The sequence below is a fragment of the Gossypium raimondii genome, chromosome 5 (genome assembly GCF_025698545.1).
Source record: "Gossypium raimondii isolate GPD5lz chromosome 5, ASM2569854v1, whole genome shotgun sequence".
NCBI lineage: Eukaryota > Viridiplantae > Streptophyta > Magnoliopsida > Malvales > Malvaceae > Gossypium > Gossypium raimondii.
This window is the reverse complement of record NC_068569.1, coordinates 49,384,586-49,404,196: the sequence shown is the minus strand read 5'-3', so window position 1 is coordinate 49,404,196 and position 19,611 is coordinate 49,384,586. Positions and strand designations below refer to the sequence as shown.

The following is a 19,611-nucleotide window of genomic DNA, read 5'->3' as shown; positions in this document are numbered from 1 at the left end:
GACTGTAAATCAGGATTCTGGCAAATTATGTTAACAGAGGAGTCAAAACCTTTGACAGCTTTTAGTGCTCCTAATGAACATTATCAATGGAAAGTAATGTCATTTGAATTATGTAATGCACCACAAATCTTTCAAAGATGGATGGATTCTATATTTAATAAATATAAAAAATTTTGTGTAGTTTATATAGATGATATTTTAATATTTTCAGACACATTAGAATTACATAGAAAACATTTAAATATAATTTCTCAAGAAATCATAAAACATGGAATCATACTAAGTCCTAAAAAATAGAGCTAGAAAAAACAAAAATAGAATTCTTAGGATTAAAATTATCTGCAGATGGTCTTAAACTACAAGATCATATTATAGTAAAAATAAAAAAGTTCTTGATAAAATTGAAGATAAAAGCAACTTCAACAATTTTAGAAATTATTAATTATGAAAGAAATTTATTTTCTGAAAAAATAGGTAGGTTATATGAAAAATTAAAAAGGATAAACCCTTTATCCGGTCTAAAACAGACTCAGAAAACATAAAAATTTAAAATCTGAAATTAATCAAATTTTAAAAGTTTATTTACCTAAACAATGTGATAAATTAATTTTAGAAATAGGTGCTTCACAAAATTATTGGGGTTGTATTTTAAAAGCTAAAACAATAAATAACGAATAATTAATATGTGGATATAGTTCGGAAAATTTAAACCAAATAAAATTAATTATGTCATATATGAAAAGAATTATTAACAATAAAGAAAGGTATAAAAACTTTCTTATATATTTAGCCCCGAAAAATTTATCATAAAAACGGATAATCAGGCAATAAAAGGTTTCCTTACTAATAAAATATTGGAACTCGTACTTAGAAGAATTAGATGATATAATGAATTATATCCTTTTAATTTTGAAGTTTTATATGTAAAAGGAATTGATAATATTATTGCGATTATATTAGCAGGTCATATGGATAGAGGTAAACAATCTCTAGAAAAAGTTAGTGAATGGATTACTGCTCATGAAAGGCCCAATAAAGGAAACACTTTCAAATCAATAAATCCTAATCAAGGATTTGTGACAATACCTTCTCAAGTATCTTTTTATCCTAACTAATGATATTACATTCCATATCAAATGGTAAGACAACTAGTTGGAACTCAATTATCATTTACACCACAACTGGTAAGTCCATTACCTTGGTCTCCAGATCCAAATTCAACATATCAAGCCAATTATGTTGAAATCATAAAAGGAGTAGAAAAGTTTTCTGCATCAGAAAATTTGTTGAAATCACAACAAATTCAGGAAATAAAATATTTTTATAATCCAGGCTTACCATCAGAATTATATAATTTTATTAATGAAATATGGAAAACTCATATTACTGAGCAAAATGCTAATTTCAAGAGAGCTCTTACTAATCTTTCACAATTTTAGTTGAAAAAACTAAAGAACAAGAAGCTCATAATTTATTATTAAAATTCATTTTATATCGCGATTGGGAAGAACTAGAAATTAGTTATTTAGATATTAAAGAGATAAACAATATTCTTAATATATTTCAGTATTTATTAATAAGGGAACAAATAACCCGATTATAAATAAAATGTTTAGATTATATTTATATAATAAGGCTAGGAATATTCACTGTAGAAATATTTAAAATAAATAAATGGAGCTATTTGCAACCAAACAAGCTCAATTTCAAAAAGTTTTTCGAATACTTTCTACAAGCTTATGTTTTCACTAATAATTTAAATTAAAATTCACTACTATAAAGTTTAGACTTGATCATGAACCATTTGATATAAGAAATATTGAATGGGGTTTTGTTAAAGAAATAACACTTCAAAATTTTATTTTCATTTATTAAAATATTTTGTTGCATTTATTAAAACTATATTATTACGTATGGTATATGAAGATGATTATTATTATTATTTTCATCTTGAAATTAGCAATCTTATTAGTATAGCTAAAAAAGAAAAATTTTATCAGTCATATGAAATTTGAATCTTTAAAAAAATTATTGGAGGTCCCAACATTTCAGCAGCTAAAGAAGGGAAAGAACACTTGACAAAAAATATTGACAAGTGTTACAATAATCTCAGTTATTATTAGATCCAAGCAGGAATGGATTTAATGACCAAAGCCCAATATTTACTTCAGCAAAAAACTTATAGCCTCTGGACTGATGGAAGAAGAATATTGGCATATGACATTGGAGTCAGATACACTCATGATGATAGAAATAACGAATCCGTTCAACTATTAAAAAAGATAGCTGACATGGAGATTGATGATTTTCCATCATACATAATAGAAGAAATCAAGAATACGTGGGAAAATTGGAACTCACTAAGACTATCAATCTATTCATTACATTGAGATGAAATTTAGAAAATAAATCTAGATAATATTCAGGAAGGATAAAAGCCAATTCGAAGAAACCAATAAAAATATCAAGGAAGCAACATGGAAAAGCAACATCCATGTCTAGACAAAAAATGAAGCAACTTGGGAAAATAGCATCCAAGTTCAGACAAAAAAGGAAGCAACTTAAGAAAGCAACATTTAGGTTCAGACAAAAAAGGAAGCAACATGGAAGCAACCATGTCATGACTAAAATCATCAAATCAATGATAAGACATCATCCTTATTAGAAAAACTGTGCGGGATTCAAAGAAAATTAAACAGAGTTCAAAAATTCTCCTATAAATAGAGATGAAGGAAGCCTAATGGAGGCATCGAAGATAGTTGGAAAAACCTTTCCTTAACCACTTCTTATCCATCATCCTCTCTTTCTTTGTCAAAACCCTTTTCCTTACTACTAGTTTTATTTTGTAAATTTGTAATATTATCTACTGTCTCCTGTTCCTCTTGTAATTGGTATCAGAGTCTCTTGTAACGTTATCTGGAGAAATAATATCGTAGTATTCATTGTAAGGTCTTATCCCTTATTCTCAGTTCCGTTTATTTCATGCTTGTTTATCTTAAAACCCATCTATTTGTTATTTTGTCTTATTATAGCCTGTTTATGTCTGGATGAGACTATTGGCTTTTTAGAGTAAGAACATATAAAGTTAACAGGCGGTTTTAGGTACCTGAGATAAATTTCATGGAAGAAACTGATTGTTCATATAAGGATAAATTTTGCAATCATGATATGCATATTGATTCTAAAAATGAGAATAATATTTCAGCTTTTAGTAAAGGTTTTAATAGTTTAATAGATATTACTTCTATATATTTTCATAAGTTATATAATAAAGTTAGTAAAATAGAACAACAAATAAATAATTTAGGAGAAGTTATAAAATTAGATTTGAACAACGAATCTAAAAAATCTTATCTCAAGTTAATAATAAATTAGAACAAGTTCTTATTAATAAAAATATAGAGTAAGAAATAGATTTAGGACCTTTGTATTATGGAAATAGTAACATAATATTAACTTTGTCGGAAGAAGAAGACACTTCCTCTGAAGAATCGTCTTCCAAAATAAAAGACATAAAAACCTAAAACCAAGAAAGAAAATATACTTATCAACAAAATATGATTTCCAATCCTATAAACAACTTATAGAACATTGGAAGAATAAATTTACTAAGACATCGATAAAAATGAAAGAATAGAATATCTAAAATTAATAGAACAACCTTATGAAAAACATAAAGATTTGTTTACATTATTTAATTATCATTATATGTTAAACTATGACATTACAGACGGTAGTAGCAGTTCTAATCATTACGATAATTCTATAAACCTAGAGGACATAAATGTTACAAGTTACAAATCGATGAAGAAAATGCTTCAATAGATGAAGAAGAAAATATAGAAATACAGAACCAATGGATACTAATCAAGCATTATAATCCTCATGGAAAAAGAAAAATAGAGCTAGATTTTCAAAAGATGATTATTTAAGATCTTTTCATAAAAACTATGAACAAGTAGAAAATACAACTAGAATTGTTGGTAATCAAACCGAAAATATTACTACTAATGAAATAAAATCTAAAAATTTAGAAGAACCATCTACTCAATCGGTCCCACATAGAATAGATAATTTAAACAAAAGAAATATTGCTCAATGAATTCCTATAGCGGACTGTGCAAAAACCATAGATGATTGAGTACAATCCATGACTATAGTTGTTAACAACAACATGTGGTCAAAAGAAAAATTTTTAAACTACTTTGTTGGAAAATTTCAAGGAGATGTTTTACAATTCCTAAGAAGATGGGAAAGAATCAGAAAATGGAAAAGAATAGAAAGGGCAGTTAATCAACCAGATTGGAACTCCCAAAGATTTATTAAAAGGGTTAACTTTTATTCTAAAAACATAATTTTGTGGATATATTGATAAAAAAGATAAAGATTGTCTGTCTGGTTATGTATTGTCAAAAATTAAATTATGTGACATAAGATACTTAGAAGAATTTTCTAAAAATTTCTTCATGAATATCAAAACTAAAAATGAAAATATAAATTTTAGAAAACCAATATTTCCATAAATTACCACCACCATGGGATGAGTTTGTATAAAAAAGTATGATTCTTATTGAGAAAAGCATAGTAAAATAGTTGGTATAGAATCGAAAGTATAGATTCTATAGGAAATAAAATTAATTTTGCAAAAGAAAGAATAACTATGCATTGTTTACAAAGTAAGGCTTCTAAACAAGTTAAGCATAAATTAAGTAATAAGCATTGTACAAAAATTTTAGAAAATGAATGAGAATTTGGATGTAAATCAAGACGTCTAAATACTTATAAAAAACATAAAAAGAAAAATAGAAGATATAAGCTAGTTAGATGGAAAGCAGGAAATAAGAAAAATTCGGTTATAATAAAAGAAAAGATTTATTAGAAGAAAACTTCTAAAAATCCTAAAAACAAAAATGTAAGTGTTTCATATGTGATGAAGAAGGACATATAGCACCAAATTGTCCTAATAAAGGAAAAAGTGCAAGAAAAATGATTAAAACACACGAAGAACAAGATTTAGAAATATGTTCAAAAAGAAAATAAATCCGAGAAAGTATTATATTTAATTAACATCGAAATGGATTACGATATAGATGAAGAAGAATATATATTTATGTTTAATATAGGAAGCGGTTCTAATTATCAATTAGAAGAAATTCTTAAGAGAAGAAAAGGACTTTTCTAATGAAATGATAGAAAAAATAATAAAAATATATTTCTAAAGAAGAAATTTATAAAATATCTAAATATAAAATATGGTGTCAAAGACATATAGAAAAATAAGTGGTAATCTGATTTGCCAAAGACACTAGAGGTGGATTAATGAAATCTCACTATTTAATAAAGATAAAATTAAGAGGATTAAAAGAAATATTCCCAAGTTAGATATATACATTTAAGAATTATAATGATAACTATAAGAGCTTTGTTTAGAAAAGGTCATGATATACCAATAATAGCAGTTGTATTAGATAAAAGATTTGAAAATCTAATAAAAGCACTTATTGGAGGAACTCAATCAAATTTACATGCAGGAGTAATATGATTTAAAGTTAAATCAAAATACTTTATATCTATTATGATTCTTTGATAGAAGAATGTTTACGTCTTAAAATTCAAACAAAAATTCTGAAATTAATAATTTAGTAGAAGACCTAGCAATCAGTTAGATTTCTATTAATGAATATACAAATACATCGAAGTAGAAATCAAAGAAATTAATAATAAAATTATTGAACTCTTTGAATCTAATAAGTCCAATATTGAAATACAACCAAAATTATTACATTTAAGAGATTTATCAATACCGGAGATTGGATGATAGATAGGATAAATAGTGCAAGTACTTCTAAACCCGTAAGTACAATAGAATATGTGTCGTCCGGTGATAAATTATGTTTTAAAAATATAGCTATAATAAATACATATGATAATTTGGTTTTACCTCAAATACTCAAATAGAGGAAGATGAAGAAAATCCAAGTAGAAGTTCTATATCTTCAACATCAATAGGAATGAAAATAGTTCATATTCTTATTTTTCCCACAGAACCAAGTAGAAACTCTGTATTTTCTAGAAACACTAGAATGAAAGAAATACAAACTTCGATAATAATCCAACAAATGAAACTTGGAACAAGTGATGTAATTACATTTTCAAATTTTCAGTCCAGGAAATATTACACATATATTGAAATTACATTTCAATTTAAAGAATATAAAACATATTCTTTATATGTTTTATTAGATACTAGAGCTACAACTGGTAATTGCAGAAGAAAATGGAAACATATGAAAGATCCAATAAAATTAACCTAAAAATTTTAATTAATTATATAAATGACTCATTTTTTTTATTAAACACGTAAATGACCTAAAATTTATAGTGAAAATTAGTAGAGCCAAAGAGTTTGGCACCACCAACATGCCACGTCAGCAACCGGGATAAAAAAATTAATTTTTTGATGGAATCATGTAGAATGACACCTCCTGTATAAATATTAGAGAAATACTGTAATTTTTTTAAAAAAGGGGCCTTTAAAAAAACTTTTCATTTTCTAGTAGAGCCAAATAAATTAGCGCCAGCAGTTTCCAAATCTGCAATGTGAATTTTTTTAATTTTTAAAAAATTTTAAATATATTAAAAAAATGTTAAGTATAATTAATTTTAAAATTTTAATATATATAATTAATTTTAAAATTTTAATATATATTTTAATATATTTAAAATTTTAATATACTTAATATATATTTTAATAGGTAAAGGCAAAAAGATTTTCTTAATATATTTAAAATTTTAAAAACTTAAAAAATTAAATATATTAAAAATATTAAGTATAACCAATTTTAAAATTTTAATATATTAAAATTTTAATATATTCAATATATTTTTAAATATATTGAAATTTTAATATGTTAAAATTTTAATATATTCAATATATTTTTAAATATATTGAAATTTTAAATATATTAAATTTTAATATATTTAATATATTTTTAATAGGTAAAAAGAAAAATATTTTTCAATATATTTAAAATTTTAAAAGTTTAAAAATGTTAAATATATTAAAATTTTAAATATGTTAAAGAAAATGTTGAGTATAACCAATTTTAAAATTTTAATATACTTAATATATTAAAATATATTAAAATTTTGAACATATTAAAAAAATTAAGTATAAACAATTTTAAAATATTTAAAATATATTTAAAATTTTAAAAAACTTAAAAAAAAAAGCCTCATTGGAAAAAGGGGTGGGCAGCTTTGGAAACTGGTTGAGTTAATTTATTTGGCTCCACCAAAAAATAGAAATTCTTTTTAAAGTCTATCTATTTTTTTTTCAAAAATTATAGTATTTTCTTGATATTTATACAGGTGAAGCCATTCTACATAGCTCTACCAAAAAATTAATTTTTTATTCTGGTTGCTGACGTGGCATGTTGGTAGCGCAAAACACTTTGGCTACAACAACTCACTGTAGATTTTAGGTTATTTACGTGTTTAATTAAAAAATGAGTCATTTATGTAATTAATTAAATTTTTTAAGCTAGTTTTATAAAAAAAAACCCCATAGATCTCTAAACTTGGTCAAAAGCCAACAAAAAATTGCTACATGTCAGTCATTCACAGAGTAGTTAATGTACCATTTCAGCAATTTACTAAAAGAAAATAGAAATTTTAACAACAATAATTAATTCACATGATCTTATTTATAGTGACTAAATTGAGAAAAATTAAAGTGGTCAAAATAACATAAATTTTATTTTAGAGTGATTATGGAGGCGGTTTGTTAAAAAAATAAAGGAAAGAAAGAAAAGAAAAAACGAAAGAATTTTGGAAACAAAAATAAATTGGACTTATTGCTTAGAGGTCCTCGAGCCATTGGTAAAAGATTCAATAATGTGCCACGTGGTTATTTTATTGATCAATGTGTCACAACAGTAAAATTTGGGTTCTATATTGATAAAAAAAATTAAAGTACAGATTGACAATTTGGTTAAAGTAGAGGGGTAAATTTTGCCATTATCCCATTCCGTTTCTTTCTCTTTCAGAACAAATATGGGATCAAAGTAGGCACTAAAGGGCAATGGATCTTTGTCACACAGCTTGCTGCACGCTATGAAAAACTGATACACAGTCATGGAAGTGCCGAGAATTAGTTCAAGCTCATCTGATCCACATTCTTCATTAATCCTCTCTCCTTTCCTTCCCATGGCTTTACCACCCCTCTTCCATTGCTTCCAAATGCAAACTCATCTGAATCAACTTCGCACATCGGAATATCAGCCCTACCATCTCATCCGGCAGCTATTGCTCTGGAGTCCACATCCCATCGGCGAAAACTTCCTCTTTAAAACCCATGGGGTTTGCGGTGACAGGACTGAATGTGGGGGAAATTGGTCAGGTGTGAAAGATTTGGAGCCCCGCAAACCACTTCGGGTCAGTAACAATCTGACAACACTCATTCAACAATCTGTATATGTTTTGAAAATGACTTTGCTTTTTTCTCTTCCCCAACTATTAATTGATAGCTTACCAAATTTTAACAGTAGGGAAAGAATAAAAGATGGACTAATTGAAGATAACATGTCTGCAACAAATAAAATCTATTTGATCTCACAAAATGAAAAAAAGTCACAGAGAAAATCAGTGAATGTACCGCATTTTGTCATAGTTTCAACTATAGCCGTATGTATGCCAATCTTAATTTCTTCAAATTTTTTTGAGGAAGACATTGTGTTTGTTTGGTTGTAAATTCAGATTCTGAAGCACAAAAGATTAAATTCATAGACATTTTAATCAACATGAAGATGTCACTTCACTTCAGTATTTGTACGAATGATCATCTTGATGCCATTGAAGAGATTTTCTACAGTTTTTCTTCTTTCTTTGAGAATTTCTCTGGATTCTTAGATGTGATGAAATTTGGTATACCCTTAAATGACTTTAAAATTATATTTAAAAGAATTAATTTATTTCTTTCATTTTGCATTGATCTTTCTTTCTTACTTTTCTACTTCCTTACTATTGGTTGGCGGTTTGAAAATTTGAGAGAAGAGGAGCAGGAAAATTCTTTCTTTTCAATTAAAGTTCCCTTGAAAATTTTGGACCCAAATAAATCAATTGATGATATATCATAAAATTATAGATTTTCTAAATCAGTAAGTTTTAAATTGATGGCTATAGTTGATGGAGGGCCAAACAGGAACTGCCCTGAAATTTCCAATCATTAAATGCTTCATAAATAATTCCATGCAGATGCAGATAAGACACCGGGGGCTGCAATAATTTCATGGACTGTGAGTGTGACCACCACTTTTCCACTTTTCTTATTTTTTCCCATCAGTGCTTAGCCTCCAACAAGCACTTAGGGTTCATCTCATTGCCTCGTACTGAATTATTATATGCTTAAAATATATTGTCCAAGTTCTTGAACTTCCACTGATTATACAGAATTTAGTTTCCCCTGAATTTCCATTTTGCTTATTCATTTCTCTCTTCAGCTTCTTTTCATAATTCCACCATGTCTGTCATTGGAGAGGCTGCTCTTTCTGGATTTTTGGAGCTGTTGTGGGGCAGGTTGCTTGATTCTGCACTCAACTTTGTTGCTGATCACAAGCAAGTCCAACAGCAGCTCAAGCAATGGCAATCCATATTACCTGATATCCAAGCAGTGTTGAACGATGCAGAGGAGAAGCAGATCAAGAACAAGGGTGTAAGGAATTGGTTGGAAGATCTCCAAGACTTGGCTTATGATATGGATGACATCTTGGACGAGTTCGCTTATGAAGAGTTACGTCTTGCGCTCCTTAAAACTCAAGCTCAAGCCAGCATTAGTAAGGTACGGAAACTCATTCCTACCTGCTGTACTAGTAGTAATTTCTCTCCAACTTCCTTTTTGTTTAACAATTCCATGATTCCCAAGATGAAAGAGATAACTGCTAGACTGGATAGTTTGACTACACGAAGAAATAGTTTAGGGTTGAGTGAGATCTTGTCTCAAGGTGCTACCTCAAAGGGAAAGAAACCTAGGTTGCAACCAACTTCTGTAGTGGATGAAGCTGTGGAGTATGTTGGTAGGGACGATGAGAAGCGAAAAATGCTTGATTTGCTCAAAAGTAATAACTCCAATGGAGTTTTTGTCCTTTCCATTGTTGGCATGGGAGGGATGGGCAAAACAACTCTTGCTCAGCTTGTTTATAATGATGCCAGCACAAAGGAGTCTTTTGATCACAGGGCCTGGGTATGTGTTTCTGATGAATTTGATGCGGTTAATATAACTAAGACAATTTTACAGTCCATCACTTCTGAACCATGTGCTTACAATGACCTGAATTTACTTCAAGTCAAGTTGAAGGAGAAGTTGTCAGGAAAAAAATTCTTGCTTGTTTTAGATGACATTTGGAACGAGAGTTACGAAGATTGGACCATCTTACGATCTCCGTTTGGAGCAGGGACCAAGATTATTGTAACAACTCGCATTCAAAATGTTTCATCTAATGTGGATCCAGTGAAAGCTTTTCACTTGGATAAATTATCACATGATGACTGTTTGTCCATATTTACTCAGCATGCATTAAAAGCACGAAATTTCAATGGGCATCTTCAATTTAAAGAAGTTGGAGAGAACATAGTGAGAAGGTGCAACGGCTTACCTTTGGCGGCAAAAGCCATTGGAAGCCTACTACGCACTGTTAAAGATCTTGGTGAATGGGAAAAAATATATGAGAGCGAGATATGGGACTTACCAGAAGATCAATGTGGCATACTTCCTGCATTGCGGTTAAGCTACCATCATCTTCCTCCGCAATTGAAACGGTGCTTTGCATATTGCTCCATATTTCCAAAAGATTATGAATTTCAGAAAGAAGAAATAATCTTGTTATGGAGAGCTGAAGGTTTCTTGCAACTAAATGCAAAAGGTCAAATTAAAGATCCTGGAAACCAATATTTCCAAGATCTAGCGTCAAGGTCATTTTTTCAGATATCTAGTAAAGATAAATCCCGGTTCATAATGCATCACCTTATAAATGACTTAGCACAATCAGTTGCAGGGGAAATATGCTGCAAATTGGAGGATGATAAGCAACAAATGTTCTCAAATCGCACTCGACATTCTTCTTTTATTGTCAGCAGGTATGAGACAGCGAAGAAGTTTGAAGCATTTGATAAAGCAGATTCTTTACGTACTCTTATAGCCTTAATGTCTCCAAGTTTTCCAGGATTCTTTTTAACTAATTTTGTCCTGGTTGATTTGTTACCAAGACTTGGCTACCTAAGGTTGCTTTCTTTGAGTGGGTATAAGATCATTGAATTGCCTGATGTTTTTGAAAATTTAAAACATCTCCGCTACTTAAATTTTTCTTACACTGAGATCAAATGTTTACCTGATTCTTTGTGTACTCTTTACTATTTGGAAACTTTAATATTAAGAGGATGTGGCTGCCTCCAACAGTTGCCCTCGAAGATGGAAAATCTTATTAACTTGCATTATCTTGATATAAGAGGTGCAAAATCAATTGAAAGGATGCCTTTTGGAATTGGTAAGCTAACCAATCTTCAAAGGTTATCTAATTTTGTTATAGGGAAAGGTGATGGACACTACATTGGAGAACTGAAAAATTTGCCAAACCTCAAAGGTGATTTTTGCATTTCTGGGTTGGAGAATGTTAATGGTCAACATGCGGGGGAAGTTAAGTTAAATGAGAAACTGGGAATTGAGAGATTGGTACTACAATGGAGTAGCAACTTTGAGAAATATGCAAGGAATAAAGAAGCTGAAGAACGAGTGTTAGATTCTCTTCGTCCTCAGAAAAAGCTTGAACAACTCAACATTGACAATTATGGTGGTGCAAAATTCTCTTCTTGGATAGCAGATTCTTCCTTTAAGAATATGTTGTCATTGGAGCTTTGCAACTGTACAAGTTGCAAATCACTACCATCAATTGGATTGTTGCCGTTATTAAAAGATTTGTCTATTATTGGCTTCGATGAGGTACAAAAGGTTGGTGCTGAGTTCTTTGGAGAAAATCAACTGAAACCATTTGTATCATTAGAGAATCTGCATTTTCAAAGACTGCCAAACTGGAAAGAGTGGGACCCGTGTGAAGGTGAAGAGCAAGTTTCGAAATTTCCCAACCTTCGTGAGCTTTCAATAAGAGAATGTCCTCAATTGTTGGAAAAGTTACCAACTCGTCTTCCATCCTTGCTAAAACTTCAAATCTATGAGTGCCCAAGGTTGACAGTTTCAATTTCATGTTTCCCATCACTGTGCGAGTTAAGCGTCAGAGGGTGTGAAGAATTGTTGGATGAATGCTCTTTTTCTGCAAAGGAGGTTATCTCTTTGAAAACTGCGTCTCTTTCAGACATTTCAAAGTTCAACATTTCAACAAAGATGAAAATGTTGAGGTTTGCAAGCTCAGAACATTTTCACATCCCTGGTTGGAAGGAGTTGGAATCTTTATCACAAAATGGGTTAGGGTTGGTTGGGCATCATTTCATTACAATTAAGGATTGTCCCCAGTTGGTCTCTTTGGAAACAGATGAGGAAGGATTGAAACTTGACAAAATTCCGAGTGTTGAGTCTCTGACAATATGGAATTGTAAAAGGCTCAATAGACTACCAAAATTCTTAGATGCACTCTCATTCCTTACAGTAGTAAGTATTTATGGGTGTTCTGGCTTGATTTCTTTTGCAGAGAACAATTTTCCCCCTGCTTTAAATAAGTTGGAGATTTGGGAGTGCGAGAATTTGCAAAATTTAGTTGATGAAAAAGAAAATAACAAGAGTATGAGTAGTAACATTTGTCTTCTTGAGCACTTGGACATCAGATACTGCAAGTCTCTAATATGTTTGTCATCAAGGGGTGATATATGCAATCGGCTTCGACATCTCCAAGTTTACAATTGCTCAAGCCTGAGTAGCTTATTTTTAAACACTAAGTTACCCACCATGCTTAAACAGCTAGAAATTTGGAATTGTCCAATGTTGGAATGCATAGCCCAAGACTTCCATGAGACCAGTGATCTCGAATGTATTAAAATTTCGGGTGCTCAAAATATTAAATCTTTACCAAGAGGATTAGACAAGCTGAACCTTCTCCAGGAGATTCAAATAGTGAATTGTTCAAATATGGTAGTTTCTTTCAAGGAAAGTGAGTTGCCTACCACAAATCTCAGAGTTTTCTCAATTGAAGGTTGTGAAAATTTTGGAGCCCTTCCCATGTGCATCAACAACTTCATCTCTCTTCGAGAATTAATGGTGTGGAACTGTTCGGCTGACATATCCTTCCCATATGAAGGTTTCCCTACCGGCCTCACGTCACTTGCAATCTCAAATGCACCCAAAATTTATAGCTCACTTGTTGAATGGGGGTTAACTCGACTCACCTCTCTTCAGCAACTCACCATCGGCGGTGAAGGATGCTCGAATGTGGTGTCGTTTCCAGAAGAAGGAATTGGAATGATGCTGCCTCCTTCTCTTACCTTTATCTGCATTGAAAATTTCGAGAAGCTGGAATCCATGTACTCCAAGGGCTTTCAACATATTAACTCTCTTCAAATATTGAGCATCCATAATTGTCCTAAGCTCACATCTCTTCCAGAAAAGGACATGCTTCTGTCGCTTGAGCGGCTACACATTTACGAGTGCCTGTTGCTAGAGAAAGTGAGTACAAGAGATAAAGGACGAGAATGGTCCAAGATCGCCCACATACCTTATGTCAATTTCAAAATAAAGAAGTCAAGGCTAGATTATCAGTTGGAACGATAGATAAGCAGCAAAATCTGGCATTGAGTTTCTCCAGACACAGGCAACAGGTGCGAAAATCATTTTATACATCCACATGCCTTATAAGTTGTAGTTATGTTTTTATTTTCATTTTCATTTTTAATTATTTTGCAGGCATTTGCAGTCTTGGAAGCTGAATCTGTGCGAAAATGAGCTTGGAATAACTGTTTCAAAAGACCTCAGGTACTTGAAACTCTTCTTATTCGTTTAATATCTAAACTGAAATTCCATTGATAAGCAGTCTCATGGTGGTATAACCAAACTATATAGGGAGGGATCTTTCATAGAAAGAAGTGGAGCTAAATGTGTTACTGATTTAGCTTTGAGAACATGAAATTAAAATAATGTTGCTTTGAGTATCGTCTATTGTATCTGCCATTCAGGCAGAGTTGTTTCCAGTTTCATGGATGATTGATTGATGGATGTTATGATATGCAGTATTGTTTTTGTCATTTGAGATTAAAATAATGTTGCTCACTCGTTATTTCCAGGTATTTCCTAAAATGTGGTTCAATATCTTTAAAACTCGTGCTCCAACAACTTTGGTGACGGTTATTTCATGCCTACTATCGTATCTTGTGCTGAAGTACCTCATTTTAGAACTATACATGTTTCAATGGCTGTCCTCTGTTAAAGTAGCAATAAGAAATGGAGCAGTTGAGAACAATATCATGTGTGTCTGGTACAAATAATGTTAATACTTGTCTTAAAATTTCACCCAAACTTTCACGTTTTGTAGGAAATATTCCCGAACCATGTAAATTATTGTGTTCTCTGTCATTTGAATATTTCAAGTTTTAGATCTCAACAAATAACAGATCACTTCACTTTGTGGAAAAATTGTTGTGTACACTCAACCCTATCTATAGTATCATTTGTGTGCTCAAATTTTGCCTGTTATAAAGAGCTGGTTATTATACATTATAACATGTTGTTATAGAGATAATTGTTGTAAGCTTACCATAGAATTTATATCGTGAATTTCAATCAAACGAAGAAAGAATTATGTTAAAAAAATTGGGAATTAAATCAACAAAATTAAAATACAACATGTGCATGAATTATTACATTTATGCATATTTTGTTTTACATTTTCACATGGTTAATTATAAAGTTCATAAATCTAACAAGTACAATTAATCAATATGAATTATCAAATTAAATTAATTAATTTATCATGAGTTATTATATTCAAGTAATCGATGTATAAGTTTATGTTATTTGAATTCATAATAGAATTTTGATTAGGAACTTAAACAATTTATTGAATTGATATATTTAATTCTACCATTTTAAAAAGATGATTAATAAATTTCTTTACGTGAAATTTAATTATTTTATTGAAATAATATTTTAATTAAGATCATTTTCAATAATTTTACTTAAAATTTAAACCATATGCTATTATAAAAAACTAATTTAATAAAGAATTTACTTGATAACTATAAATGATGTTATAAGTGAAAAATTGTTGTAGAATTTTAAAATAAAATAGAAAAAATCGATCCTTCAACTTGGCTATTATAACAAAATGTTGTTATAGTGGGTGGTTGTTATAGAGAGGGTCGTGAAATCTAAAGCAACTATATTGTTGTATAGCTGAGAAAAGAACACCATATTATGGTATAACTAAATAATATCACTTACTGAAAGCTGATTTTGAGTGTAAATTGAATAAAAATTGGTTATATTCATTCATGGGGGATTTTGTATTCTGCTTTGGTACATACCAAAGTCCTGCAGTAAGATCAGCAAGACAGAGACTGTGTTGGAAAGCAACTTCTTTAACAGCAGAAGTCAGTGCCCAGGGACTTATACCACTCGGATTTGGATATATTAGCTAAAGAAGGTTAAGTGTCAGGAGTCTGTTTCGAAAAGGAAGATACAAGAAAGATGCAGAAAGGAACAACCAAGAAGGCAGCAATCTTTAGCAAGTCCTCAACATCCTTTGAGATCACTCCAATCCTTGACCAATCCCCACTATACCTGAAAGTACATCTCCCAACTCTAATTACTACTCATTTTAAGTACCTAGTAAGTGAAGTTGAGCAAGATGGTTAGGCTTACCCAGCATCAATGAATCCAAGTCCGAATAAAACCACCACAGACCTTGCGATAACCGTGTTGGAAACCTTGAGTTGGAACTTGGGAAGCTGCTGGTTTCTTGAAGTTAGACCACCATTCTCCTTCCTTTTACTCGCTTTGGTAATGAATCTTGTGCCGTTTCTGTTCACAGGAAGACGGGAAGGCTGAGGAATGCCATTGAAGATTGTGTGTGTGAACGACATTTTCCTCTCTCATCTCATCCAATGAGAGAAAACCCATTACCCTTATCCATTAAAGAAAACAAAACCATCTTTTCTGAGGTCATACATGTAATTTCTAATATTTTCTAACCATGGCATTTTAAATTGGTATAACGTCACTTTTACATCCTCTGCCTTATTCTCTTTTTATTTTTAGCTCAATTCGGCCGTCTTTAAATTTAAGATCAAATTGATAAAATGTGTTCATTTAACTAATAAAAAATTCAAATTAAATTTTCGTTACTGAGTTAATGACAACTAATGTGAGATTTACTAAACCGAAAAAATTAATAGTTCAGTGATTACCCTTATAGTTCACCCAAATCTATTTTATCCTTCAAAGTTTTATAACTTTAAGGTGGGAATGAAAATAATACGATTTGAATCCATGTTAAACAGTGTAACGGAAGCTGTTGCAGTTTCTGTGATTAGGGATGGCATCAAGTAGGGATCTTAACCTCCATTGGGATTGGTAGATTTGGATGGTTGGATTTAAATGGTATAGGTTTGGAGTGATAAAGTAAGAAAGAGATAAGGAAGATTCAATAATGACAGCTAATTAGAAGGTTGATTGCTACACAAAAGCATGCACATTTCACCTAATCATGCAATAGGAATTGGAGATTCAAAGTGAAAGTTATGACTTTATTCTCTATAACTGGATTGATTCCAAAGTCAAGAAAAGGGAATTATTTTGGATTCATCCTATAATTATGTGTACGGATTTGCATTTCTTTTATCCTAAAATAATGGCCTAATTGCAAAATTCAACACTCATTATAATTATACCCAATGATTAATCCATATAGGAGAGGGTAGGGAGGAAATTGGATGATACCAACATTTTTATTACTTGTTTATCATCACTTTTTTTTTAAATCTAAGTAAATTTATGGGTCTTCTTGGAGGGTTTGAAAGGTCGAAAATTTACGGTTATAATTTCTTTCTCTAATTTGTAATATTTACCAAAATATATATATTTTTTAAAATTATGGGTTTTCTTTGTTGGTTATGGAAAAAAAATATTTTCCAAACATTTTCGGTTGAGGAAAATCTTTTATTATTTTTGAAAACCAACATTGGTATTTTATTATTTTACCCCTTCAAAAGGCAAACAACTTTTCTCATTCTTCTTTTCTTCGGAATTCTGGTATTTTACTAAATTACATTAGAGAGATATTCTGTCTAGGAGATTCAGTTTTGTGTGATTCCTCCGATCTTTTTTGGGAATTGAACCTAGTGTGGTTTAGTTGATTTTTTTTCCAGCTTATTTCTCGGTCTTATTTCCCGATTCCTTTCAAGAAGAACAATACTAATTGTGTTTCACCTTCTTTATTCGGGGCTTCTAAGGCAATGATTCTTTTATGGCACAATGATTAGTTTATTTATTTATTTATACTTTGTTTCTTTGTTCTGTCAATACTAACGATTTTATTTTGCAACAGTATGTTTCCAACACTCTTAATATGGGTGGGATGGTAATTTCAAAATTTAAACCCTAATGTTTGAACTTAAATAATGTGAATTTGGATTCTTACAAATACTTGATTTTTTTATATATATTTTTTGGTGAAAAATAAAAGAAGCAAAGTTAAATTAAATTAATTGCTCAAAAGTGTCACTCGCTTTATTTTGTTGTAGAACCACTAAAACTTCATTGGGAGCAACATTGAAAACTTGTAAGCTTGACTTCCATGCTAAAATAAGATTAGCCAACTAGTTCGCAATTATGTTACATTCTCTAGGCACCTATCTAATCCACCACCGTCCTTCATATCTCATAATCCGCTAAATCCTTCTAAGAATAGTAATACTTGAATTCTCCAATCCATTATCAGTCAAGGCCTGGACCACATTTGGATTATCTGTTTGAATTATGGCCCATTTATAACCTTTACTTAACAGAGCGAGAAGTCCATATAGAATATCTCAAAGTTCAGCCTCAAAAGGTGTACATCTACTCAGATATTGATTAAATCCCAAGATCCAATTTCCAAACTGATCATGTAACACATCACCAGCAAAAGCATTTCCTGTGATTCTAGCCACTGCACCATTAATGAATAAATGAACCCACTACTCAAGAGGTCGTTTGATAGCTAAAATTGTGGCCATATCCATTGTGGCTTAATTCATATTGTTGAGCCCAACTAATAGAAGATTTGACAATTTTAATTGCCAACTAAGTAACATTCTGAAAGATGAAAAGATTATTATTCTTTTAGATGCGCCAAATGATTAATACAAAAAGACACGACCGGTTACACCAAAATAGGCTTTTAGCGGTGATGCTAGCGGCGTTTGGATAACAAACGCCGCTAAAGATCGATCATTAGCGGCGCCTTATGGAAAAGGCCGCTAAAAATAAGCATTAGCGGCGTTTTCCATAAAGCGCCGCAAAAACCGAAGCCCAACGATGCCGTTTTCTGAGCATTCGGGGATTTAGTGGCGTTTTCGGTAAAGCGTCGCTAATGCTCAGGACTTTAGCTGCGTTTTTGAGTAAGCGTCGCAAAGAAACCAAAGCCCAACGACGCCGTCTTCTGAGCATTTGGGGATTTAGTGGCGTTTTCGGTGAAGCGCCGCTAATGCTCAGGACTCAAAGAAACTGAAGCCCGACGACGCCGTTTTCAGAGCATTTGGGGATTTAGTGGCATTTTCGGTAAAGCGCCGCTAATGCTCAGGACTTTAGCGGCGTTTTTGAGTAGGCGCCGCAAAGAAACCGAAGCCCAACGACACCGTTTTCTGAGCATTCGGGGATTTAGCGGCTTTTTCGGGGGAAGCGCCACTAATGCTCAGGGCTTTAGCGGCGTTTTTTGTGAAAGCGCCGCAAAAAAACCTAAGCCCAACGATTCCGTTTTCTGAGCATTCGGGGATTTAGCGGCGTTTTTGATGAAGCGCCGCAAAATAATTATTTTTCTATTTGTTTTTTAATTGATTTATTTATTATTAATTATAATTAGAAGTTTTCATTTAAGTTATCATTAAACTGTTAAAATAGATGCCGGCCATATGGCTTTCTCAAAACCCTTAAACCAAACATAATACTTAAAACCCTAAACCCCTAAAAATTTCATGTGGATATTGATGTACATGTATATGCACATAGATATATATTAATGTAAAAGCTTATATATGTTTATAAAAAATTGTGGAAGCAGTATTTAATATTGATTAAAACTTTGTGGGGTTTAGGGTTTAAGAGGTTTAAGGGCTATAGTTTAAGGGGTTTTAGGGTTTAAGGTTTAATGTTTGGTACTATAATTTTAAGTTTATGGTTTAGGGTTTGTTATATTGGGTTTCGGATTTAGTGTTTTAAAGTTTATTGTTTGGAGTTTAGCTTTTATAGTCAGAGTCTTAGTGTTTAATTATGGTTTTAAGGGTTAGGGTATTAGGGTTTAAGGGTTAGGGATTTTGATAAAAATATAAAAAAATAAAGTTATTTTAGGGTTTAAACAAGCAATACGATTCTTTTTAATTACTTTTAATTGTAACTTATAATATATATTTATGGTTTAAAGT

General features: G+C 31.1%; 2 protein-coding genes across 4 annotated transcripts; one reads left to right on the top strand and one right to left on the bottom strand.

Moving 5' to 3' along the window:
* The first annotated feature begins 8,090 nt into the window (after positions 1-8,090).
* Positions 8,091-14,674, top strand: LOC105766356 (putative disease resistance RPP13-like protein 1). 3 transcript variants are annotated; one of them, XM_052630000.1, is made up of 5 exons: positions 8,092-8,436; positions 9,256-9,296; positions 9,501-13,815; positions 13,901-13,969; positions 14,278-14,674. In XM_052630000.1, exons 2-3 carry the CDS (start codon positions 9,290-9,292, stop codon positions 13,766-13,768), a joined length of 4,275 nt encoding a protein of 1,424 aa, XP_052485960.1. In that variant the 5' UTR covers positions 8,092-8,436; positions 9,256-9,289; the 3' UTR covers positions 13,769-13,815; positions 13,901-13,969; positions 14,278-14,674. The 3 variants fall into 3 exon arrangements, with proteins under 3 accessions (XP_012441229.1, XP_052485960.1, XP_012441230.1); XM_012585775.2 differs by lacking the exon at positions 9,256-9,296 and having other exon boundaries at positions 8,091-8,436; XM_012585776.2 differs by lacking the exon at positions 8,092-8,436 and having other exon boundaries at positions 9,025-9,296.
* Positions 14,675-15,456: 782 nt separating this feature from the next.
* On the bottom strand, positions 15,457-16,137 carry LOC105766357 (uncharacterized). Its single transcript, XM_012585780.2, has 2 exons — positions 15,854-16,137; positions 15,457-15,772 (listed from the first exon to the last, which is right to left on the bottom strand). Exons 1-2 carry the CDS (start codon positions 16,072-16,074, stop codon positions 15,637-15,639), a joined length of 357 nt encoding a protein of 118 aa, XP_012441234.1. The 5' UTR covers positions 16,075-16,137; the 3' UTR covers positions 15,457-15,636.
* Between the last annotated feature and the right edge of the window lie 3,474 nt (positions 16,138-19,611).